The 26,496-nt window shown below is 34.4% G+C and overlaps 2 protein-coding genes across 10 annotated transcripts in view; one reads left to right on the forward strand and one right to left on the reverse strand.

Moving 5' to 3' along the window:
* Positions 1-12,112, forward strand: part of NAA15 (N-alpha-acetyltransferase 15, NatA auxiliary subunit) — an 82,173-nt gene extending 70,061 nt beyond the window's left edge. For 3 of the 4 annotated variants that reach the window (XM_031942714.1, XM_031942712.1, XM_031942715.1), the window contains 3 exons: positions 8,607-8,753; positions 9,629-9,726; positions 11,173-12,112. In XM_031942714.1, the coding sequence (XP_031798574.1) occupies positions 8,607-8,753; positions 9,629-9,726; positions 11,173-11,373 (446 nt within the window). In that variant the 3' untranslated portion in view covers positions 11,374-12,112. The remainder of the gene's footprint in view (positions 1-8,606; positions 8,754-9,628; positions 9,727-11,172) is intronic. The other variant, XM_031942713.1, reaches the window with a different exon arrangement.
* Positions 12,113-12,399: 287 nt separating this feature from the next.
* LOC100929768 (malate synthase) overlaps positions 12,400-26,496 on the reverse strand; it is a 99,709-nt gene continuing 85,612 nt past the window's right edge. For 5 of the 6 annotated variants that reach the window (XM_031942717.1, XM_031942719.1, XM_031942720.1 and 2 more), the window contains 4 exons: positions 23,487-23,559; positions 17,646-17,713; positions 14,612-14,742; positions 12,400-14,490 (listed from right to left, as the gene is read on the reverse strand). In XM_031942717.1, coding sequence (XP_031798577.1) covers positions 14,298-14,490; positions 14,612-14,742; positions 17,646-17,713; positions 23,487-23,559 — 465 coding nt within the window. In that variant the 3' untranslated portion in view covers positions 12,400-14,297. Of the gene's footprint in view, positions 14,491-14,611; positions 14,743-15,005; positions 15,181-17,645; positions 17,714-23,486; positions 23,560-26,496 lie in introns of those variants that run through there. The other variant, XR_004230274.1, reaches the window with a different exon arrangement.

Genomic DNA, 26,496 nt, shown 5'->3' on the forward strand with positions numbered 1-26,496 from the left:
TTCCTTTGTAATCCTAAATATACATGATTTTGAGAAGGATTAGATTGGCTTCACCCGATTGCCTAAAGGGCACATTAATGCATTAAAAGTTCTTATTCCTATTTTAGAGAAATTTATTATTTCAACGTGCTATGGTGAATTTGTTTCAGCATAGAATCCTTTTGGAAGATGAAGACCATAGTTCTCTGATCTATTTGTTTGATAAATCTGAATTTTTAGGAAGTTATTATCAGGAATAAAATAATATTTGAAGAATCATTTCACTACTTTTAAAATTTCATCAAAGTAAACCTTTGAAATCAATGTTCATAAAAAGCAAATATAACATTTAAAACACTGTTGTTTTGGTGTTTGAATCATAAGATTTTTTTTTTAAGCTAGAAGAAACCTTAGAGGTTGCCTAGTTCAACTTCATCATTTTACAGATAAGGAGACTGAGATACATTGAGTTTACATGATATGATTATAATTATACTATTCATAATTATCAGAGCTGGCATTCAAACCTAGGTGTCCCTATTCCTAGTTTAACATTCTATATACGGCAGTGTGCTATTCTTAAATGTCAAGTCAAGAGTTTTATTTTGTAGACATGTTTTAATTCACTAGATTTCTTTTCTTTTTTTCTTTTTTTTAAGATGACAAAAGGAAGTTGAATTTTAGTTTTCAGGATTTAGAAACAGTTAACAGTAATCTCTTATTAGATTTAAATGAATACAACATTTAAAATGAAGGAAATTAAAAAAAAAAATCTACCAAATAACAAAACCACCAAAGAATTTTTGTCAAGTTAACATTAAAATTTCCCAACTATGAATGGTATTTTAAATTTTATTTTAAAAAATAACTGAAACTTAAAAAAAAAATTTCTAAATTTTAATATAAGGAAAATATTGACAGTATTATCCTCCAAATGGATTGAGCTGCCTTATTAAGTCGTGATTTTTTTAATTTTAGAAATCTGCAAATAAAAGTTGGATAACTTGTAAAGGATGTTATATAATTACATTGGAAATTCCTGCTGTTGTAGGAACTTGTCATGTATGACTTCTAATAGTCCTTTTAACCAAAATGATTAATTCTGTTATTTGTTCATTTTGTTTGTTTGGAGGGAGGAAGTTGTGAAGTGGAATCAGAAAGATGGTATGACCTTAAAAGTAGTTAAGTTTTAGTCAAGTGGGATTCCTTCCCTAAATATTTTACACATACATGTTTTATTACTAGTTCAATGTATTCCTGAAAAGGTATATAGCAGTAAACAATAATTGATGTTTATTTCTACACCAAATTTTACTGTTAAATTTTTGAGCCATGGAAAAATTTTGGTCCCAAGATCGAGTAAAATCATGTTAAATTTCAGAACATTTGTGCAATTTCCCATTAAAACATGAATAAACTCTAGTATATTTAGGTATGTGTGTGCTTTTATTGAATATATAAAGATTATGTGTCTTGTTCATTTGACTAATTTTTTTTGCAGGAGTTAAGGAAAGTATAAATGCACATAGACTGCATTGATACAGGCAAAATGCTGGCTAAAGTGAAGATTAGAATTCTTAAGCATTAACTTTAGCTATGTTATTGCTTCAGGTAATCGGTAGAATTCATTAGCTGAAAAAGTCATGGAAATGCTTTATGAAACAGTCAGTGAAAGTAGTCAATGATTCATATAATAATAAATATGCACTATTATATTCATTAAAAAACAAAAACCTTTTGACTACAATCAGTTGAATGTAAATTGTTGTTGCCAAAAAACCTGTATGTGACAATATAAACGTGTAGTATAAGTACATTAGGCAAATAAACTTACAATGTAAATACATTAAGGGATAAATTCTCATTATAAAAAGATTCACTGGTTATTAAATAATCCATCCCCTTAATGTATGTAAAACATGATTTGGTTTTCAGGCAAAATTTTCCCTGAATGTTTGTTTTGTAAAGTGTTATTGGAAGAATGGAACAAGGTGTATATAAAGAAATCCCTCCTTAGTGTAGAGATTTAATAAATGTTCTTTAATTTCAAATTTCACTGCTGTATACATTATGCAACATCTCTTATATACCTGTAAAAAGGCTAGAGAACACCATGTTAGAGAGATTTCAATTTATCATAGAAAGATGTCTTTAAATGGATATGTGCATAAAGCAGAGTTAATTTGTACTTTGCAATGCAGATTCCAGAGCTGACTTACATTTTTGTTCCTCTTAAACCTCAAAGATAAGGATTTGAAACAACTTCAGAGAAAAGAAAAAATTATTGATACAGTATAAAAGCAAGCAAATAAAACTCTTATTCCTTCCTTTTTTCCCTCCTCCATATAGCCCAACCTCCATACAATTTTAGGTGCTTGAACACTTAAGTTTATTTAGACCTTTTTTTTTTCCCCTCCTTTTGGATAATAATTCTATGCTAGGAATCATAGGTCCTAATTTTCCTTCCTTAGATCACATCTCTTATTTCTGTAGCTCCTTATTTTACTAAGTTGCAATATGTAAAATATCAGAAATTAGCCTTGTGCACTAAAGTCAGGATAAGTTACAAAGCCAAGAAAAAAAAACCACATGTGTTCTTTGTTTGCTGTTTTATTTATGCATTTCTTTTCCTGGTTTGCCTTTTAAATGAGTGTTACATATGGCAATTTGTTTTAATTTGCAATTAAATCCAAATTTTTGTCCTTTCTGCAGCAAAAAAGGGGTATTTTGGTTCCTTGTGAATGTTAGCTTTAAAAAAAAATTTAATTTTAAAAACATTTTGTTTTGGCATATCAGTTTCCCTGTGTAACATTTTTCTACAGAGTTTTTTTTAAACATATCATATACTGAGCACAATTGACAGCATGCAAATTCTTACTTTATAAAAAATCTTTTATTTATCTACGAGTAAAATAAATATATATTTTGTTAGTCATTTTGTGTATTGATCATCCAACTGTTAGGAGCCCCAATTCATTATTATAAATTTAATCAATATTTCTTATTCCAAATTATGGATACAAATTTTGGAACTCAGCCTAACAGTATTGATTTAGAGTTGAAAAGCATTGTTATGATTATCTAGCTCAAAAATTCTTAAGCATTTTTGATCATAGAATTTTCACACTCTTAAAAATTATTGAGGATTCCAAAGAGCAGTAGATGGTTATATACTAATTAATTTAAAAAATAATATCCAAGATCATTTACATATTAATATAATTAACATTTCTTATAAAGTTAAAAATTACTTTTCCAAAGTGGGGGGAAATTAGTATTAAGAATGGCATTATTGTACATATTTTTGTAAATTTCTGGCTTAATAGAAGACATCTGGGTTTTTTACCTGCTTCTGCATTCAATCTATTGGTGATATATATATTTTATTTGCTGAAGCAATTGGGGTTTAGTGACTTGCCCAGGATCACACAGCTAGGAAGTGTTAAATGCTGAGACCAGATTTGAACTTAGGTCCTTCTGACTTCTGGTCCTTCTGGCTGGTACTCAATCCACTGCCACCTAGCTGCCCTCTATTAGTGATATTTTGATTTAAATATATGAAGGAAATCTAGTTTCATGTGTTGGGAAAAGAGTATTTTAATAGCAATTAATACCTTCGTATTATTATGAAAATGGTTTTAATCTCTTGGTTCTCTAGGAAAGATCTTGGGGACCTACAGAACCACACTTTGAGGACTACTGACTTGCAAGTAAAAAGAGAATAAGTGAATTTTGCCAATAAGTATAGAAGTAGCAACTAGGCCAGGATTTGACCAAAGGTCCTTTGATCCCAAATCCACTGATGTCTTTCTACACAAGCACTGAAGCTTGTGAGCCACAGCTTAATGTATACTACGTTTCTGCCCTTTGAAATGACTTGGAACAGTTGATTTTTACTTAATGTAATGCAACTCTTCAGTTATATTCCTCTAGTATGGCATATTTTTATAAGTGAGAATCAAATTAAAGCCTTATAGAAGTCAGTATATAATTACATTTATTTGATTTATGAAATGACTCAATCCATCATTTAAGGAAATTGATTAGGAGAAAGCCTATTCTTTGCACCATTTTGAGGGTTTTTTTTTTGTTTGTTTGTTTGTAAAAGAATTTGAAAGTTATTTACCTTAGCTTGCCCCTTAATACAGTGAATTCCTTAGGGAAATGCAAACTGTAGTGAAATTTTTGTTACTTGTATGCGCCATGTCATACTCCAGTAGTCTACATGTTGAGAAGTGATCAAATTAAAGAATCATTATTAGTACAACCAGAAGAAGTTAGCTTCTTACCCATCTGCAAAGTCAGATGCTTTCTAGTAGAGTGTCACCCACCAAAGAATGCATTTACCCTCCAATAGTAGGCCAGGGCTGTTGTGAAGCTTGGAATTGATAATGATGGCCAAATAGGAAATGTCATAAAGAATGTTATCTTGAGAAAGATGTGATAAAAATTTGGACAAAGGAAGTTCAGGTAATGGCAAAGAACCACTCTTATCCATCCAAACCCTTAAAGGGATCTTTAAAAAAAGTATTATTTTTCTTCCTCCAATTACATATTTAGCACAATTTTAAACATTTATTTTTACAAGATTTTGAGTTCCAAATTTTCCTTCCTCCTCTTTTCTATTCCTAAAAAGACAGACAATTTGATATATTATACATGTGTTATCATATAAAATCTGTTTCCATATTAATCACAGTTGTAAAAGAAACAAATCAAAAGAAAAAAAATAAAAAGAGAGTAAGTGAAAAAAAAAAAATGCTTCCATGTGCATTCAGAATCTATCAGTTCTTTATCTGGATGTGGATATTGGTCTTGGATCAAGACTTGGGTTGCTTAGAAGAGCTAAGTCTGTCCTAGCTGATGATCACATAATGTTGCTGGTGGAGTGTACAATATTTTCCTAGTTCTGCTCACTTCAGTTTGTCCAAGTCTTTACAGATTTTTCTGAAATTCATCTTTTGATCATTTCTTATTGTATAGTAGTATCCCATTACATTCATATACTACAGCTTATTCAACCATTCCCTAATCAAAGGGCATCTCTTCAATTTCCAATATTTTGCTACCATGAAAAGGGCTGCTATAAATATTTTTGCATTGTAGGTCCTTTTCTATCTTAAATGTATATTAACCAAATATGCATCCATTTTGTTTGTCTGGTCAAATTGGTGCGCTCATAATATTTTATTTCCCTTATTACCATGAAAAGGGCTGCTATAAATATTTTTGCATTGTAGGTCCTTTTCTATCTTAAACATATATTAACCAAATATGCATCCATTTTGTTTGTCTGGTCAAATTAGTGAACTCATCTGCGCCTTCATACCAGTTATCCTACATGTTTGTAATGTATTCCCTCCTCATCTCCATGGTTTGGAATCCCTAGTTTCCTTCAGGACTTTTCTCTCTTGCCACATTTTATAGGGGACTTTTTTTTTTAGCTGTAAAGTATCTTTATTTATAATATTATATATAATAAAATATTAAAGTATTTCTCTCTTCCCCTTCTCCCCCCACCTCCACAAAAATAACTTGTTTCTGTTTTATACGTACATTTGTTTCCCTGAAAGAGTAGACACTATTGAGAATTATACTTTGGCTTTTTTTGTTTGTTTTGGTTTGGTTTGGTTTTTGTTTCTTCACATTTGGCACTCAGAAATGGAATCAGTGTTTGTTGACATTCAAGTACCATATAGGTGTAGATCATTATCTTCCAGTATATGGACCTACCCATATATTGTTATATGTTTTAATAGGATTTTACTTTAGTTAATACTATAATAAAATGCAGGGTAGCACTGATAGCAAACTGACCCATTTATGGCTTTATTTGCAACTGGAAAAATTGATGTAGAAATGGATACTATGAGAGTCATTGGCAACATGCCTTGAATTTAAAAGAAACTGGTATTGTGAAGCACCTGAATCAGTTTGATGTAGCATGAAACATTTAGAGTCAAAAGATTCAGAGAAGGCAGGTGTATAGAGCTTGTGTGAAATTGATTATTCACAAGAAGGTACTTCCATGCCCAATTTTGAGACAAGACAGAAGAACCTACCATTTGCCAGAAGAGTTTTGGTAACTTATTCCTAAAGTCAAGATTATTTACAGGCTACAGGGAATTGGAGCTACAGCTTTGAGAATTTGATTTGATATTACCAATTTTATGGAAAGTTCCTAGAATTCGCATCCCAAAATTGTACATCATAGATTTAAATTTGCAAATTTAAGACAAGACTTTAAAACATACTTAAAGTGCTCAGATGCTTTATCAGTTGTAATTCGTAATGCAGGGAAATATTAATTATGCTGGGAGAGGCTTTGGAAATCTTATGCTGATTTTTTGAAGTGGAATGGAAAGAATCTGAAAAATCCAGAAGACTTGACTAGACATCACTTCAAAGGACAAAACCTAGAATATCCATGTATGAATTGATTTTGCTGAAGTAGAGAACTGTTTTCTGGAAAAAAGCTTTTGGCTAAAGGTAGTATTTATAAAGAGGTCAAGAAAACTATGGCAGTGAAGAGAGAAATAAAAACCTTCAATTAGCAGAACTATGGTGAATCTTTGAAGATCATTATTGAATAGAATTCACTATAAAGAAATTGAATAGGATGCTGGGGTGGCACTGTAATTAGATCTTTGTAATTGGACAAACCAGTGGCTATGATCAAACTTGGAAGAAGCAGCAACAATAAAAAGTTGTTACAGGGCAAGATTCAAGACATTAATAATACTGAATTTTGACTTAATTTTTAAAAAATCATTTGGTCACTGTTCTGTTTTTAAACCAATTTGCACTATTTTTGTCCTGAAAATCAGCTTACATAAATTTGGAGAAGCTTGTATTAAGATTTGCCAAAGCAACTCAGTCTTGATATACTGAGTTGTTGATAATCTGAGTACCCTCGAGTTAAATAGGAACAACTTTTCTTGTATCTCTCTCCTTTTGTTTTTCCTCCATTTCTGTTTTGTGTATTTCCTGTGTCAGGTGCTTAATAGGTGTGTGATTCTAGGCAAATCACTCTTGTATCAGTTTTCTTATTTTAAAAAATGGAGATAGTATCTCTCAGAATTGTTATGATAATCTAACAATGTAACATATGTAAAATGCTTGGCAAATCTTAAACCACTATATAAAGTTGTGTGTATACAATTCAGCTTTCCTTGTCATTTAATATTTTTATTCTAGGGGTAAGATTTGGGGTAGGGTACCTCACAGACTTGTGATTTTCCTGAGATAGGAATTTATGATAAGAAAACTATCCCCAAATTTTGCAAAACACAATTTAAATGTACAAAATTAACTTACAAGGTACCAAGGTTAAAAAAATATGATTCTTGCTCACTGGTATATTACAAACTATGGATAATTCTTTAAATATAATTTATAGCAACATTTCCTTTAAGAGAATATCTCCTAACATCAGCATGTACAGCTAATTATATAGGGATGCCATTATTAATCCTGAAAACAGGGTTTTTATACCTTGAAGTTTAGTGTTGATGTCTTTTTAATTTTCTTTGTGGAGATTAAGCAGCCAGAGATTATAGAGAGGAAGGATGAACCTTGATTCTTAGTTGTGATGCTGTCTATCAGATGTGTCACTGGTCTATCTTTCCTTTGAGGGATACCTTTCTCCATGTAAGAATCCTTCTCTGTAGTAGATTCACAAGTTAATTGAAGGATGGTTTTAACTAGAAGAAGACGTGTCACTTTTTGTATACCTGGCTCTCCTGGCTTATCAGGAATTTTATCCTATTCAGAGACTGGATCTTGAGCATATTATTTAACTTGGCCTTTTTTGTTTTGTTTTGTTTTTTTAATTTGAAAATGAGTAATTTCAAGAGCATCTGTTCTTTTGGTCTCCTCCAGTGTTAAAACGTATACTACAATTCATTTAAACAGACAATCGAAAGAATCCAGATTGACCTGGGAAATGATTCTGATTGAGCAGTAGTTTCAGTCAAATGATCATTGAACCTAATATTAAAAGGAGGCTGTGCTTTTGAGTCTTCACGGCCTTATATTAACCACTTACATGATTTTAAAAAATGGCTCTACTGTGGGTTCTTTAAATGTATCTATATGACATAAGTATGTAGCAATGTGACCAAGTGGGTAGAGTTACTGACTTGAAATCAAGACCTGGTGCGTATCCTATGATATTCATAATCTGTTTGACTCTCCTAAGCCCCTCCATAGGATTTATCTGCCATGTTGCCCATGCAGTTTGCTTGGGGCCTAATGTTCTAGTACTTGGAGCCTGCTTTCTAGGCTTTCGTGAAAGCATACAGAAGTTAAAAATAACATTGGGGAGAACATCAGGCAGGGCATTATCTGATACTGTGGTCTGGACTGGGTGACCCTGGACTGCAGAAACACTTAGCCAAGCTCTGTGGGAATCTCAGACAAGCTCCTTACGGCCATAAATTTTAGGTAGGTTGCTTGATGGGGGGGGAGTTGTCCCTCAGACAGAATTATAAATCCTCACAGTAAGTAAATCTCACTAAACATTTATTCTTCAGGTCAAACTGTTTTCCATTAGCACCAGTAAGTAGCGTCCCTACAGGCTGTCCCCTAGTTTGCACCACTCAGAGAACGTTTGTTTGCTTGCTTAGCAGGGTCTGAAAGCAAAGACCTGCCTGAAGCAGTGAGGACAGTATTAAAACAAGAGATGAACCGGCTTTTTGGAGCAACCAACCCAAAGAACTTTAATGAAACTTTTCTGAAGAGGAACTCTGATTCATTGCCACACAGGTTATCAGGTAAATTTAAATCATTTTCATTATTTGGACTCATTGCTACCTGTGGGTTTATAAGTTTGTGAACTGAATACCTAGTTGAGGGATATAGGGAGAGGCCTCATCTAATAGGAATGGAATTTCCTGAATGTTTCCTACCAAATTTCTCTCACAGATTTAGAATGGGATTCTAAGTTTTTGAGGTCAAATGCTTAAAATAATCAAGTATTAATGGAAATTTGACCATGGTCCATATTAAATTAAAGTTTTTATTGCAGTGCTTAAGTCCATTTATTTTTGTATACATGGGTTCTTATCCTTTCTTACTAGGTTTTAGTAGCAGGGAAGGTTCCCGACAATGGTGCTGACAGTCACGGCTGAGGCAGTGTAGGACAACGTTCTTTGTGCACTTAGAGTTATCTCTGAATCCTACCCATTGGCTCTAAACTGCTGGAGCACTGTTTGAGTCTTTGGCTTTCTTGGTGTCCCTGGTTGAAAAGGTTTTGTTTGCCTTTGTGTATTTTAGTATCCAGTTGAGCTATCGGCTTTATATATATTTCTGAGGCAGTTGGGGTTAAGTGACTTGCCCAGGGTTACACAGCTAGAAAGTGTTAAGCATCTGAGATCAGATTTGAACTCGGGTCCTGACTTCAGAGCTGGTGCTCTATCCACTGCATCACCTCACTGCCCCCAGCTTTTATATTGTGACAGAAAATTTTTAATTCTTAAATAATCATAAGATGATTAAATTAAATTTAAAAAACTTACTATGTCCTGGCTTTTGTTTTTCTATTATGACTGTAATATCCTGGCTCCTTTAGTTGTGAGAGTTGGAAGATAGTTTTCACCTGATAAAACCCTAATTTTTTTTTTTTTTTTTTTTTTTGGGTCTCATTTAGCTGCCAAAATGGTATATTATTTGGATCCCTCTAGTCAGAAGCGAGCAGTAGAGTTGGCAACAACACTTGATGAATCACTAACTAATAGGAACCTCCAGGTAAAGATTTTTCATTCTCTCTTTAAAGCTCTTTAAAGAATGTTCTTTTCTTTTTGAATGTCCTGTTGTTTGCACATTTTCATTTGTTTATTGAATTTTTTGTTAAATATGTGAGGGATAAAGAACTTAGTAGTTGTTATTAATCTTGCTTAACACTTTATTCTTGTAGACCATACCCTGTCTTCACCAATTCGTAAGTACCCATTTTGTAGGTGAAAATATCTTTCAATTTCACAAATAAGTGAATTGCAATTTATATTCTTGCTTTATTGAGCAAGAGCCATTATTGATAAAAATGTTTTTTAAAGTGACATGTATAAGAAAGGCAAGGCAGATATTAAGTAAGCCTTATTGTTAATTTTCCACATTTATCATGTGTTCACAAGTTCACACAAAAAGACTGTCATGTATCGTGTGACAAAATAAAGGGGGACTGGATTTCCATTTCATTATAGCTAAGGCTTCTCAGTTTATAGAGAAACATGCTCAGAGAAGTTTATAGAATCACTGAAGAATTACTGTTTTGTTTTTTTTTTGTTTTGTTTTGTTTTTAAGAAGAGATTGGTAGAGAGGGAAGCAGTTCTTGTTTGTAGTAATTAAATTGCTGTGATAATGTGGGGGGAAATATTTGTAGATGAAGGTTGAAAGGTTAGGACCCAGTAAAAGTTAAATAGCCTACATAGAGAGAGGTCATTTAAGAAAAGGCTAAAATGTAATGTTCAAGAAACAAGATGAAACTTGGGCATCTGTGACTGAAAGTACTACTAGGGCATAAAAGAACCTACATTTTGAAATCCCGCATTATAGATTAGCTGGGCTTCCTTGTAACAAAACCATAAACTTTAGACATTTCCACAGGAAGGAAAAGGAACAAAAGAAAATTGATCTGCCCAGTCTTTTAAAGAAGGAAAAGATTAGAAAATGCAAATCAGTATAAACAGGTTATCCTTTGGGATTTGATTTGTGAGTGGTGAATTTTGCTGCCTGTGAAATGAGGACTCTAAATAAACAACTGCTTTGTTATATCCATGTGTTGGTTTGATTTTGTTACATAGTACTTTTAGAAAGTCATATATCTTTTTAAAAGTTATTATTATATATTAAAAAGTGTGTTTTTGTTTCATTTTATTTAGGTAAAATGTTGAATGATTAAAAAGTAGTTGGCTTTGTTAAGCTTTAGTACTGCAGTTCCGAGTAACCAGTAAAAAAGTGCATTAGTTGACATGAGAAAGGCATGGAAAGATGCTAGAGATACTCAAAATTTTGCTTTAAATTTAGCTCTAATCAAGGAGATATGGAATATTTTGTAATTCTGGAATGCTGCTGGGTGAGGGATTAAGTGTACTTTTTCTTAATGTGTAAACTTTTCTCAATGATTCTGGAAATTACAAAAAAGAAACTTTGTGTTTTTACATTGTAAATTACCCTTTTCCCCTTCTCTCTTAGACATGTATGGAGGCTTTGGGAGCCTTGTGTGATGGGAGCCTTGGAGACTGTAAAGAAGCTGCTGAAACTTATCGAGCAAATTGCCATAAGCTTTTCCCCTACGCTCTGGCTTTCATGCCTCCTGGGTATGAGGAAGATACCAAGATCACGATAAATGGAGATAGTTCTGCAGAAACTGAAGAACTGGCCAACGAAATTTGAGCCCCTTAAGCGAATGAAACGACTTTGGACCATATCTAGTGTATAATATTTTTGTCACGCACCTGCTGCATTGCTCTAACTTACACAGAATGGAAGGAGTCAACGTTTAGCCTTCAAATAGTGTTTTATGTTTTTTTTTTTATCCTGCTGAAAAAGTATATATATAAAATATCTAACATATTACAGGATATAGGTTCAGTTTCTTTAAAATTAAAAGCTGCTAAAATTGAGAGAAAAAAATACCTTATCCTATACCTACCTACCCACCCATGTTTTTAAACTAATTTATATGAAATCTGGAGGCTGTTATAGCTAACAAAGCAGGTGTGTGGCAGAAATATTACTTTAAATTTGTCTTGTGAGATTACTATATCTCAGACAGCATAAATGCTGTTTTAGCACTGGATTCTTTCACTGAGCACAAAGAGTTGTTGGGGCTTTAGCATCTGACTGGTTTTGATATGGGGTTGATCTGACCATAGGAAGTATGCAATGTGAATCACTAATTACAGATACATCTACAACAGATGCTTGATGTTGTAGCGAATGGGACAGATACCAAGCAGAATTATTAAGAAACATAGGGTGTTCAATAAGCTTGTTGTGTCTCCAAAATTCACTGTACATGATCAGTTTGGTGTTCTTGTACCACAGTTTTTTAACTGAAGGAACCAGTTAGAACAATCTCAGTTTTAATTAAAAACTTGAAAAAAAAAAAAAAAAGTTAACATTGCTGTCCTGGGACAAGCCTTTCAGCATTGTTTTGGCCAAACTTAATAAAAACTGTAATGCAAGAACCAAATGCACTGTGATGTGGCACCAACTAATTAAAAAGGAAGTCTGAATTTTTCACCCCAAAGTGAAAAGCGAACCACCATGGCTTGAAGGTAAAGAGCAGAACTCCTTACTACCATTCTATGACTGATCAAGAGACTAATAGTTAAAAACCTCAGCAGGCCTTGTTCACGTTATGCAGAAAAAATAAAAAAGTGCTGCAGTTTAGATACCTCTGGAATTTTTCCACAGTGTCACAGGTTTGTAATACTTGAAGCCCTACATTTCTAAGAATATATTTCTTGCTCAGTTGTTTCAGGCAAGCCCAAGACTTTGTAACTTTTAAAGGGCCCAAGATTTTTTTTCAATAACAGACCAGCTTCTTATTCCTGCAGTTACAGATGTAATTTCCTTTTTGTTGTCAAACATAAGGTACCAAATATGATGCAATAAAATGTTTTGAAAAACAGTTGTGTGAATATTTCAACTAATAGGTATTGGGCTTCTGTGAATATACACAGATGGAAACAGACACAGGTGCAAATCAGAGGTAATGTAATGTACAGTTATAACATTGATATGTTAATGCTGGTGCAAACGGAAGCTTTATGTAGTATATACTAAGTGCTTGGTGTCAGGGAAATCCCTAGATGCAAAAGTAGTACTGCTTGGAATTATAATCTATCTCAACAAAGGCTAGGGTGGCAGCTAGTACTGTGAACTTAATTCACCAATCTTTTAATTAAGGGAAAACTGAAGCCTGCTATGTAAATCGTTTTGATTGAGAAAATGAGCCTTAATATGCTAAACCTATGAAACAATGAGAACTAGCCTTGGGCTCCACAGTCTCTCATTAATGGCCTTTGCAGTATTTGAGCAAATAACAAGGTTGAGTAAAAATGAATAGACTGTATATACACTTGACATTTTTGTGGTACTTTTAGATTATAGAAAGTCAGTTCTGAGGAGGGATTTTTCAGGAAGACTTTGACCTAATTCTTGTCAAATGAACTGTCTGTTGGGCTAAAAACCAACTTTTTCCTGGTCCATTATTAAGTACTTACAAACCACATCTTAATGGTATAAAAAGTACAAACCGAATCCCATTTTTTGTTTTTATTTTATTACCTGGCCCAGTCTCAGGAACATCTTGAAAGATGGCAATGTATTATTGTTTTAAAAAAAAAAAAAAAAAGAAAAAAAAGAAAAAACTTCTCCTCTGGCAACTTAAGTTCTCCATGTTGTGAGAACTGGTGTGCTACCTCTGCCGCAGATGAGGTGCTTGAGGAGGCACCAGCCATATGATGGGGTGGGGTGGGGTGTGTGAATTATGTTTAAACTCTATTGTATATTGAATTGAAATTCATCTATTGTCTTGACTGTAAAAATGGCTGTAGATTGTCTTAGAATGACCATGACTACTCATAACTCTTACTGCAGATACCACCCTTTAAGAGATAAATTCCTAATGTGTATATTGTAATCCAACTCAATCTTTACTGGAACAATTGAATAAATCTTATATTCTCTTTCAGGTTTACTTGATAAAGTGCATAAATTGTTTAGGGTCTGAGAACCTTGACTTCCTTCATTTTACATTCAGACACTACCCCTAAAACATCGTAATTTAAATCCTATATGTGTCACTTTGCTTTGAGGGGTGGTAATTAATTCATCACATTTGGCTCACTCATGAATTTGGAATGACCTGACATTTTAGGATGGGGTGGGAACAATGAGAAATTGGGTTCAGGAAAGCAAGAAGGGAAAGAAATAGTTTGAATCCATGCTGAACAGCTTAGTTTATTGCTGGGAACTGGTGAAGTTTCTGAAGGTCAATATCATTTTAATCTACATGGATTACTGATCTATGTACTGACTATTTTCCTTTACAATTCAGCCATTACTGTCTCACCTAGTCTTTAAAAAACAACAACAAAAAAAAACAAACCCTAAGCCCCTACCAAACAGTTCAAGAGAGGGTTATTAGATTTTATTTTAGGGTAGGTAATTCAATTTTAAAAGTACCTATTGGTACAAGCCAGAGGAGAAAGTAAAAAAGTGGGGACAAGTTTACTGTTTCAAATAGTGAGGGAAGAATTACTCTGTGTCAGTGATGACTCTTGTTGGCTTTGTTAAACACTGGTTCTTCACAGCCTAGATTTGGTTTGCACTGTACTATGAATAGCAACTACAGCTGTGGAATGAAAGCTATGATTGTAGGAAGATGATACCAGGAAAGTATGGTCCAGGTTTAAGTAGGTTGTGATGAATTCAGGGAAATCTTTTTTCTGAACAATTTCCAGGAATATTTCAGTTGCAGTGTGCAGCAGCTGTTTTGCTCTGGAAAGAGACAGAAAGGTAGGATATTGTGCTTTCTTTGAAAGATGCATAAAATCAGTGAGTTGCCTTTTCTTACATTTGAGATCAGTGGACTTTACAAATTTCAATGAGTAAGACTGACCTTTCAGATTGACAGTAAAAGTCTTGTAGTTCATTCTTCGTTTCCTTGACTAAGTTGTGAACGAGACTCCTTGACACCACCATTCTCTCATCATCTTCTAATTTAGCTCTGTGACGAATCCACTGCCATACCTGAATTAAAACACAGGCTGTTTTCCGCCATTATTGATAATATTTTCATTACTCAGTTCTAAGGACTAGGTGTATGTTTTTTGCCACTATGAAACTACAGCTACAAAGTGGCATCTTATTTCATCATTCTGAAATTCTCCAAGTGAGTGAAAATTAATTCGGAAATAAGGTTTATTGGAAATGGTTTAGCTTCGGTAACTTGGATTCAGATCTTAATTTCAACCATATGGGAAATTCCTATGGTGGATACCTTTCCTACCAACCTTAATTGGGAGCTCCTCTGTAATTTAGAGTCAGTAGAGGGCACACATTTCAGTGATTTGCCCACAGCCAGAGGCAGAACTCAACTTGTCTCTGAAGGTACTGAGGCCAACCCTCTATCAACTATTCTTGATTGCTTCCGGAAAGGGAGGACACTGAAATCCCTTTTCAATGCACCTAATAAGGAGGAATGGAGGAAGAGACTTAAGTATTTATTAAGTAATTTACTGTCACATCCAGGCACTACTCTAAGCACTCTACATGTATCTCATTTTTTCCTCTCCACAGATCTGGGAGGGAGGTGCTCCTGTCCCTATCTCAAAACTGAGGAAGCAAAGACTGACTGACTTGGCTAGGGTCACTCAGTTATAAGTGTTCAAGGCCACATTGGAACTGGAGTCTTTCTGGCTCACAGCCCAGCACTAGTCACTTCATCCCACTCCACCAATGACTCTTGATTAGACAAACTGTTGAAAACCATAGGCAACTTGGAAAGCTGAAATCAGAAATAAGGCAAGGGCCAGAAGTCCAGATCATCAGCTAGGAAGAGTTAAAAGTTACCTGTTGTTTGCACTTCTATCTGCCCCTGCAGAAGTGGCAAGCTGGGCAAACAGGTAAGAGACAGTTAATCAGAATGAGCAACCTCTCAAATGTGCAAGCCAGTCTTAAAGCACCCAATACTACTAATGACCTTGAACTTGTGAAATATTTTTGTGGCCAACAAAGGCACTGGTTTTACTGAGCTTGGCTTTCAACTTAATTTTTGTTTAAATTTTTTTCCAGTTAGCATAATTCTTTCCCTACCCAGAAAAAGACATAAAGAAAAACTTACTCCTATTACAAACATACATAAACAAGACACAGGTGAGTCCTGTTGAACCATGTTTGGTCACAATGATGATTGGAATGCAATACCTAAGTCTATCGAAGTTGTCTTTTTCATTGACCTAGAAATTGGATTCTGGCTAACGAAGATATTCCTGGGATTTATTATTTTGGGGTTCCAAGTGGGGATTGATGGATTCTACTTCCAGTTCTCTTTTGTGTTATCTTGAATTGGGGAGGGGGGTATTATGCCTTTCAGGTATTGTTTTTTAAATTATATCTTTTACATAATCAGTTTTTGCTAAGATATCTTCTATTTCCTTAGTTATTTTCTCATATTTTCTTTGTTTTCATTATTTCTGGTCAACTCGAATTTGTTATCTACCTGCTTGGCACTGTGCTAAGTGTTGGTGATTCAAAGAAAAGGAAAATAGTCCCTGCTTTTAAGAAACTCTAATTGGGGAGACAAAATGCAAAAGACTACTTATCAAAAAGGTTAAACTAGGATAAATTAATGTTCATTTCAGAAAGCACTAAAATAAACTGAAGGACTTTCTGCTGAAAGTGGGGCTTTAGTTAATATTTGAAGGAAATCTCAGGAGACAGACATGAGAAGGGAGAGCATTCCAGGCATGGGGGATAACAGACGAAAACAATGAATCAGAGTATAGGAGTATATCATACGTGTCCAAGGAACAGCTTTTATTTGGTTCATTCTGATTTTTAAGAAGTTTAGGCAAGGTTTTATACCAGAATGCCAAGCTATTAATTTCCTTTCCAAATTATTCCATAGCTTATATCTTTTCCAAATTTAGAATTTTTTAAAAACATCTCTTTGAGAAGTTCTGGTTGAACTTTTAAGCTTTACTTGCTGATATTTTGAAAACATTTTCTTCTAGACTTGTGTCTTGTCTCTGATATAACAGCTTTTTAGAGTGGGATTCTTTTTGTGTCTGCTCATCTTTTTAGCCTATTTCCTTACTTTGATCTTCTGTTAAGATTAGAGTGCATATTTCTGAAGGGAATGAACATATAGGCTGTTGCTGCTGGTGTTTCATGGTACTTGAGTATTGTATTCCAGAATATGAGACAATACACAAGCGAGGTCTGCAAATAATCCTGCAAATGAATGTCATTCCTACCTATACCATATCCTTCAGTTAGTCCTGGACCTGGAACTAGGTAATAAGCAATGGAGCTGTCAGTTGTACCTGCTTCTACATCCATGCTCAAGTTTTAGGCCCCTCTTTGTTGGATCTGGGACCTATTCTTCCTCTGACATGGAGCTTCCTTCTACAGTTCCTTCTGTACCCAATACTGGCTGTCCTCTGACTCTATGCTGATTTGGGCTGGAAAAATGACTTGGGTTTCTTGATCAGAATTTGGTCTGGTTCATTTCCTAGATGTTTTTTGGAGGAGTTGGGAATGATCTGAACTCATTGTACATCATCTTGCTACTCTTCAATTTTGACTCCACTCTATCAGAGTTCTGTCTGAGACAAACTGGTAACAGTGGTCAGATACCAGTAAAATTTTTTTTTTAAGTGCAAGGAGTTTTGGTAAGCACATCAAAGCCAGTCCTAATCTAGATTTTGTTCTAAGGTTATTGTGTGGAAACAGAAAAGTGGCTGCCTAATGAAGTTAAAAAGTTTTCAAAATTAAACTTTATTTCACTGGTTTCAATTCTAAATTCTAAAAGCTATGCATTTAAAAACATTCAGTGTCAGTTTCTTCTTGTCCAATTAACTATCATCTTTATAAATTGTACAACTTTAGCGAAGGCTGCAGGAGTTGAACATGTAGTGAATTTTACATACCTGTGACCTGGAAATCTCTGCAGTTGCTGAATCTTCAACTTGACCACGATAGTAAAAATGACCTTCTCCTTTAGGAATAACGTGGAGAATGATCAGACTTAATACAGTTTGGATCATTTTTCTGCTTATTTCAGTGAATAGTTTCAGTCACCTCTTGCCTAGTGTTCTTGGGGACCATGTCTCCATACCATTTAGCCCATCCTGGGGTGACTGTGTTCTCTCCCCACCAACTTCATAAGTTTAGACTTTGAGAGATTTGCTATTTGCTTATTTTCTAATGTGGACATACTCTCTACTATCCTTGCTTACTGCTGGTCAGTCAGCTGCCAGTGAGAAGGAATGTAAGTTCTGGATTCCCTATGTGTTCTTCAGACCAAGTACTTACAACTAAGCAGCATGCTCCTTCCCTCATGCAAACAATTCTGATGGTTCTCAATTGAAAGGGCTGCCATTGTGGCCTTCTGTTACATGGTAAAGAATTGAAAATTCCTTTGAATTTCAGGGTCCAAGTTTTAGCCCTCCAAACTTTAGTAATTGAAATTGAAAATGGGTTATTTAAATAACAGGCCACAAAAAGTAAACATCCAGATTGCCTGCCCTCTCCACCTCTTCTTGCTACTCCCCAGCTTCTTACTTTGTTTTGTTATCTGGTCTCATCTGGAACTTGGTGCCAGTAGGGTAGAAAGACAGTTCTTGGTCTCTCAGCCTTTGATAAGTACACATTTAAAAGTAGATTGATTGTTAATATAAAGTTTAAGAATCCTATGGTGCAAGTTTTTTTTTTTTTTTCCTTGTTAATTGAGTTATATCAGTCTGTTGAACTGAATGCAATAAAAATGCCTATGGGTTTACTTTATTTGTATTTTTAGAAAATGTATTTTGACCACTTCAGGAATGTGATTGTTTCCTTGCTGTGTTAGAAGTGCTTCATTTAACTATGCTTCTGTTTTTTACTGTACTCACATGCTCTTGAAAGAATATCAAAATGTAAAATGAAATCATATTATGATAAACATTTAACTCCATTTCTAATCTATTATATGATAGTTCAAAGTTAACACTAGATGTTTTTGTAAAGACAGTTCTCTTCATAGCCATGCTACAAATATTTGTGTATATTCTCAGGTTGCAGCAAGAAACATACTAATAACTTCAGGCCATCTGGCAAAAGATTCACAAATTATTAATAACCCTAAGTTTGGATTACAGTAACACATTTCCACTTACTGCTGACCTGGGGAATTAGGGTAAGTGATGGAGAGTTTTTATTTCCTGCAAGTAAACTGTTTTGTATGATTGCAATTCTGCCCCAAACGGTACAGATCCCCAAGTATTGCTACCTTTTGCTCATATGAATAGAGAAAAGAACATTGATCTAGAGACTAAAATTTGAATTTCTGTCAATTTCCTGTGAATTTTGTTAGTGTTTGTGAAAAAACCATGTCTAGAGTGGTACTGACTTAAATAGCCCTTGGAGAATGCAGCTGACTTGGTAACCAGAGTTCCTTCAGATTTTACTTGCTTTCTCAGATCTGTTCACTTGGAGTTGACTGATAGTGACTAAAGTGAGATGAAAACACTGGTTCTTCACCATGTAGAATTACAGTACTATTACAGTGCAGAATTCTCAGAGAAACTGTAACCAGAATGATGTGTTTCAGCAGTTGCTTTTCATCCTTAGCTCTATACTCTATTTAGCTTTTAGACTTCTAGGATCAATCTGCCATTTATGGTTTGGAACAGATAGATGGAGGAGACGGTGAATGCAGAGCAATTATTTAGATGTGGTCAGTTTTTTTGAGGGGAAGGGTTCTCTGCTTTGGATGATTAGGAAAAGAAAGCAGAGAGAACCCCAGGGGTGTTTGGCAGGTATTTGCCCTGGTTGCAACTAGATAGTCCTATATAGCATCAAAGTTTTGCCCACAGATAGTGTTCTATTACAAGAAGAAAAACTAAGAATTCTAGTAATATTGGGTTATCTTATTCTTGGTCCAAGTAGGTAACACTGAGTAATGTCAGAAGAAACAAGGCAGTGCACAGGAAAATGTTTTAAGGGCTTTGGGTAAGATATAATGGGAACCTGCATTCATTATATATTTTATCAAATTCTTTTTAGGCAAAGTGTCAGTCTTCATTTGGACAGAAAAACAGAGTCTGAAAACTGAAAGGAAAAAAAAAAGTTTTTTCTTCTGAAGAAGTGAATTATTTAAACTACAGTATATCAATACTTTGGAGGTTCCTGTGTGGTAGGAAATAAGTCATTTCTGCTACCTTGTTTCTTACCCTGGTTGCTGTTTTACTCACAAATATTTCTGTGGAAAGAGACAAGGGCCCCTGGGACATAAGTGGACAGTTACTCGGGATACAGTCCATCCCAGCACACTGTTTTTCTGGGAGTTATACCTAAAAGATTTCCAGTTTCCATTTCAGAGTCTTAATTGATTCAATTAAATGCTCATTTAGCATTTATTTTTTAGTCTCTGTAACTGCATGGGGTAAAGACTTCTATATGTTTACTACCTAATATACTCTATAATATATAATATTAAACTACACAACTCCATGTGGGATGTCATAATTAAATGTCAGGGTCATGAAATTGTGATTATCAGTAAATGTTGGATTTGTATACCTATATCCTAGGTCATGTAAAAAATTTTTAGGCAAAGAAGGCTTGTTTTAAGTGGAAAAAGTATAAGAAGCCCTGGTATAAGGTAGTATTGATTATGACAAAGTTAGCCCATTTAGTTTATCAATTCTTATACCTTGAATATGTACTGCAATTGAAGCATAAAGCACAATGGAATAGGAATTGGAGAGTTCCGCCTGAGATTACACTTAGGAAAAGTCATTCCTTGCCCACATGTTTTAACATCAATATCCTCCCATAAATGATCCATAAGCTGTGAATCCTGGAAAACCTTATGAGAAGAACTGAACTGAGTGAACCCAGAAACAATGGGGAGACCAGTCAGCAGAGATGCTCCAGTGCTCATCACCAATGAAAATCCTCCACAGAAGGCGAGTGAGGGAGATGTCCCAGACATTTAGCAAGAGGAAGAGAGAATGGATAAATGACCACAAAAACATGAAGGCCTAGAAGAAGCCACTGAGCACAGTGGCTAGAGGATGTAGATAATAATCACACCCAATAAAAGTGTGAATGGGTCCCGATTAACAATGGTGCAAGTAAAAACCCACATGAGACTACAAATTCATGAAAATAAGAGTGAGTGTAATGTTTATTTTTATGCTTTTCAGGCTTTAAGATATATCTTTTAAACCCACAAAATTAATGATTTTTATAAGTTTTTATCATATCTCCTATTAGGTCTTTATCTTGAAACATCCATTTTTGGATATGGCTAACATGGGAATCTGTTTTGATTGACTAGCATGTTTTTTTAAAATAATGTTTCATTTCCCCCCAATTACATGTTTTGTTGAGGCAATCAGGATCAAGTAGAGGATCACACAGTTTAAGTTAAGTGTCCGAGGCCGGATTTGAACTGCTCCTCCTGATTCTAGGGCCAGTATGTCCCCCAGCTACATGTTCCTTTTCTTTCTCTTGCTGTGTCTCTGTCTCTTCCTCTCTTTTTCTCTCCTCCCTCTTTCATGCTTTCTATCCCTCCTTCCTTCCTCCTTTTTTAAGGTAACTGGGATTAAATGACTTGCCTAGGGTTATATAGGTAGTAAGTGTTAAGTGTCTGACGTTGGTGCTCAATGCACCGTATTACCTAGCTGTCCCCTTCAACTACATATTAAAACAATTTTAAATGTTTTTTTTAAGTTTTGAGTTCCAGATTGTATTTTTCCTCCCTCCCCTTCTCTCTTTCTGAAATGGTAAGTAATCTGACATAGGTTATAAATGTACAATTATGTAAAACATTTTCATAATTACCTAGGATATTATTAATAAGAATTTTGTTTTTCTTTTTTCCAACAGGGAAAATGATAGGGAGAAAAATAAATTATTATTGAAAAAATAACCGCAAGCTTCATCTTGCATATAAAAAAAATGCTAATTTTAGCTTGTCCTTATAATATTGCAGCTCCTGTTTCTTTAGTTCTAATACAACTCTGGCATTTTTCTTGGAATAGAGATGATTCTATACAATGTTCCAGGTATAAACATCCAGCAGTTTGATATGAAGATAAGATCTTTTACATATCAGTTCAACAGATTATTTGATTATTTCTACCATTTCATAGATTGTTCTGGCTACTATATCCCAGTGGGTCATTATCCTCAGGTAATCATATAAGTCTCTTTGTAGCCAGCTATTAAAAGTTTGGATTTTGATTATATGATAAATTATATTATTTTATCCTTGCTCAAACAGAAACTTATTTTGAGTTTTCACAATGAAAAAATGTTTCTTAGATTATTCCCATGAGAATGGCTGAACAAATTATGATATATGAATGTAATGGAATATGAATATCACTGTGCCACAAGAAATGATTAAAAAAAGGAGAGACTTTCAGAAAAACTTGGGAAGAGTTGTATGAACTAATATAAAGTGAAGTGAGCAAAACAAGATCAAGAAATAAGTAGTACCATAATAACACTGTAAGATAAATACTGTAAGATTCCAGAGGATGATGCTACACCTTATCTTCTGGGGAAAAAGGTGATAGTTCAGGGTTAAGAATGAAACATGTTATTTGAACATAGCCAATGTGAGAATTTATTTTGCTTGACCATGTTTATTTGTTACAATGGGTTTTTTCCATTAAATTTTTTTCAGTGAGAAAAAGAAAAAAAATATTGAAAAAAATATCGTTTAAAAAAGATTATTACCTTTATCTTTGCATTTCATTATCCTGAGGTAAAGATTTAGTATACTCAGTCAATGTGAGAGTTCATTCACTATACATCTTTGTTGCAGAATACTTAAAAAAAAAAAAGTTTAAACATTGATTCCCCTGAGCAGGTATGTCCCCAAATATAGAAGCAGTCTCTTTGGTTCAAAAGCATATACAAGCAGTCTAACAATTCTTTGTGAGAAGAAACAGATTAAAACAACAGTAGTACAAATAGGGAGGCTACTAAACTTAAAACAAACACAAATGTGTATTTGAGACCAATTGCCCTAAAAATCCTATTTATGTTTCTCTAGCCATTAAAGTACCAGTTTATTGTTCTTTTTGTTTCTTAACTCAAGGCTTGTTCTTGAAAAAATAGCAGTACAAATTTTATTTACCTCAGTTCTCAAAAGTTTATAAAAGAGCATTAGCAATATTTCATAACAGTTCTCACCCAAAATTATTTTTAAAAATACCTCAAGTACTATCACACAAAATGTTAAAGCACAGCAACTAAAAATAACAAGTTACAGTAATGATTTACTAAGTCAGAGGATATCAAAGGATCACAAAGAGATGGGTAGCAGATTCTCTAAAGTTAAAATAGACACTGGCTTTTGATTTATGTGGAAGGACCTTTTTTCTTTTCAGAATTGTTTTTGTAAAACTAATCAAGTAGATAAAACTACAAAAATGAGGGAAAATTTTAGTTTTCATGAAAGCATTTCACGCTCTGGTTTAAAAGTTAACATTAATCTTATTTCTATGGTTTGGATGATATGTCTCTCCCCATTGCACAAATGGGGAAGATAAAATTCCAAGTGGTTAAGATTCTTCCCAAAGTAACAGTAAATTAATGGCACAGCAATAACAGAATCTACAGGCCTCATTTCCCTGACACAAGACCCATAAGATGTTATGGGTTGAGATGAACTGATGAACTGAGCACTATTTACTAGAGATGTGTTGAATAACAGATTCTCAGGACATATTGTGAGTTTATTGGAATTAAGAAAACGATTCTACTCTTACCTTTCAGCCAAGAATATATGAAGAGCACTCCAACAGCAATGTTATACTTCAGGCCATGGAGGGTGACACCTCCCTAACAAGATGGGAAAAATGTGTTACTGTTACTGCAAACCAGCCTAAACTCCCAACAAAATTATGAGTAACTTCTACTTATCTCTCTTTCCTCTCTTTGCTTTTGTTTCTGTGTCTCTGTCTCTCAAGATTTAAGGTGATTTACCAAATTCTGTATTTTCCCCCTAAATTTGTTTCCCCATATCTTCTAATGAATATAGAATAGGATTGCACATTTGGAACTGGAAAGGGCCTTAGAAATCATCTAATCCCCATCTTTTTTATGGAGCCTAAATGACTTTAGGTTACGGACACAGTAAATAATTCAAATTCTAATCTTCTGACTGCAAATGTGGTACTTTCTCCACTGTGCCACACTGACTTTGAGAATCTTATGGGCCTCTTAAAGTCATTCTTTCAGATGGGAGACCTTATGGGAGAAAGCCAATTCATCATCTGTTCCCTGTTTGCAAGGGACAGTGGCCCACCCTCAATCAAAGCAGCCCTAATGCTAAATACTCCATCTTTAAGCTAAAAAAAAATAATGAGGCAGCAAGGAAGGGGAAGAATTTGGGATCTTGACAATATCATTTTTAAACTACTTTTTTATCGTTATAATTGTTATTTAAAAAGAAAAAAAATCAAAACCCAGTGGTTAGATTTTGTATTTCAAAAACATATAGGTGGCAAAGCATTAAGACATTTCACTCAAGAGGGAGTAATATCGGAATCTTTGGGCATCTTTTTCTATTACTGTAAAATGAGGGATAATAATACTTTCTCAATCTATCTTCCAGTGGCTTTATGAATTTTAGTTGAGATAATGTAAAATACTTTGCAGTTATAAAATGCAATGCAAATAAAGCTGGTTACTATGATGTGTATAGTTATTTCCATTCATTGAAATCTTTACCCTTGTCATTTGACATATATATATATTTGAGTATCTTGTGTTCATGGGCAATTACATGGAACAACTGATAGAATGCCTGGTCTGGAGTCAAGAAAACCTGAGTTCAAATGTGACCTCAAACACTTATTAGCTGTGTGACCCTGGGCAAACTACTTAATCCTGTTTGCCTCAGTTTTCTTATCTATAAAATAAGCTGGAGAAAGAAATGGCAGACCTCTCCAATATCTTTGCCAAGAAAATGCCTCACACTTTAAAGCTACTTTAGGGTCACGACTGAAATGGCTGAACAACAACAAAACAATTAGTTGTCCCTCAAAAGGTGGAGAGAGTGAATACTTGGGTATCTCAAGGGAAATGCTAAAACAAAAAACTTTTTGGATACCTGGCCACCACTTTTAAAACATTCTTCTTCTTGTTATTTGTCCTGTGTTCTAGAAGATGACCATGGCATCAGGGAGGTAATGCCATGACAGGCAAGTGAACTGGATTAAGTGAGGTCCTGGAAATCTCAGGTCTTTCAACACTAAAGGTATAGATCCAGCTTATCTATAATAATAGCACTTACCTCATAGAGCTATGAAGATCAAATTAGATAACATTTTTTTGGGTAAACATTAAAGCACTATGTAAATTCTAGCTGCTATCATTATTCATTCTCAAGGACCTATTATGGTTTTGCATTTCCTTAATTTTAGTTTCCTTTATCAACTCTAGTTTTGTTTACCTCAAAATGTGCTTCTCTGACTATTCTGGCACATAAAATGCTTTTCTTTCTGTTTTTGGTCTCCTTCCTTGGGGTATATGCTCACTAGTGAGATAACTGGGTCAAAGGAAGGTAATGGATTAATGACTTTTGTTTCATCATTTCAAATTCTTTTCCAAAAGGGTTAGACTACTTCACAGCTCCACCAACAGAGCATTAATGTACCTGTTTTGCTGTGGTCCCTCATGACTTATCACTTTTTCTTTTTGTCAGCTTTGCTAAAACATTCTAGGTGAGTAAAGATGGTCTACCAGCCTTGCAGGATTATCAAGAAAATCAAGTGTTTACTGGTAGAACTAGATAAAGACAATCCATGTTATTTTTATGTGGTCATTGCAGGCCTGTAGGATTTCCCTTTTAATAGAAGGGTTTTTAAACCTAAACTGTTTGAGAAGGATAATAGCTAACATTCGCATGGTGTTTACTACCTATCAGACACTTTGCTAAGTGCTTTACAATGATTTACAAGGAATTTACAGTTTAGCCGGAACCTGAGGCAGAGGCAAACTGACTTGCCCAGGCCCCCACAAGTACTAAGCGTGTGACCAGTCACTAAGTGGCCAAGATGACCTTTGATGAGCAGGTTACCCACTTCTCAAGAGAGAAGTGATAGCTACAAGGTGCAGAAAAAGGTAGACCTGCTTAGACATGGCTATTGTGCGGGCTAATTTCGCTTGACTGATGGTTTCTTATGAGGTTTATGTGTGTTTTTTTGGTTTGCTTTGTTCTGGCTTGCTTTCTTTTGGTTAAATGAGGTAGGGACCTTAGTAATGGTGATATCTAAAAGGGGCAAAGATATTGAAGAGGTTTGCCATTTCCTCCAACTCATTTTATAGATGAGGAAATTGAGGCAAAGTTTAAAAACATTTAAAATATTCAAAATATCTAAACATTTTAAAAATACATAGAAGAGAACAGATGGAAGTTCAATAGGAAGCACAAACCAAAGAGTAATGAAAAGAATTATACTTTTTAAAAAGCAAGAGGCCTAAAATGGAGATTCATAGTTTCATACAACATCTCTTATTTTGTGGAAGTACTCTTTTTTGTTATTTAAGTTCTGAATAAAAACTTGAATTGGTTAAAGCAACTATCTAGTTGTACTTGGAATATGTCCTTCAGAGAAGTTTAACTCATCTCAAAAGATGGACAAAAAAACACACATAAAACATCACAGCCCTCATGGATATAATTATTCTGCAGGCAAATATATATACTCCACTTCAAAAAAAGTTTGTTATCACTTTGTAAGGCCTACCTGGAAACTCTTCTGGAAGTCTTAT

The sequence above is a fragment of the Sarcophilus harrisii genome, chromosome 6 (genome assembly GCF_902635505.1).
Source record: "Sarcophilus harrisii chromosome 6, mSarHar1.11, whole genome shotgun sequence".
Classification (NCBI taxonomy): domain Eukaryota; kingdom Metazoa; phylum Chordata; class Mammalia; order Dasyuromorphia; family Dasyuridae; genus Sarcophilus; species Sarcophilus harrisii.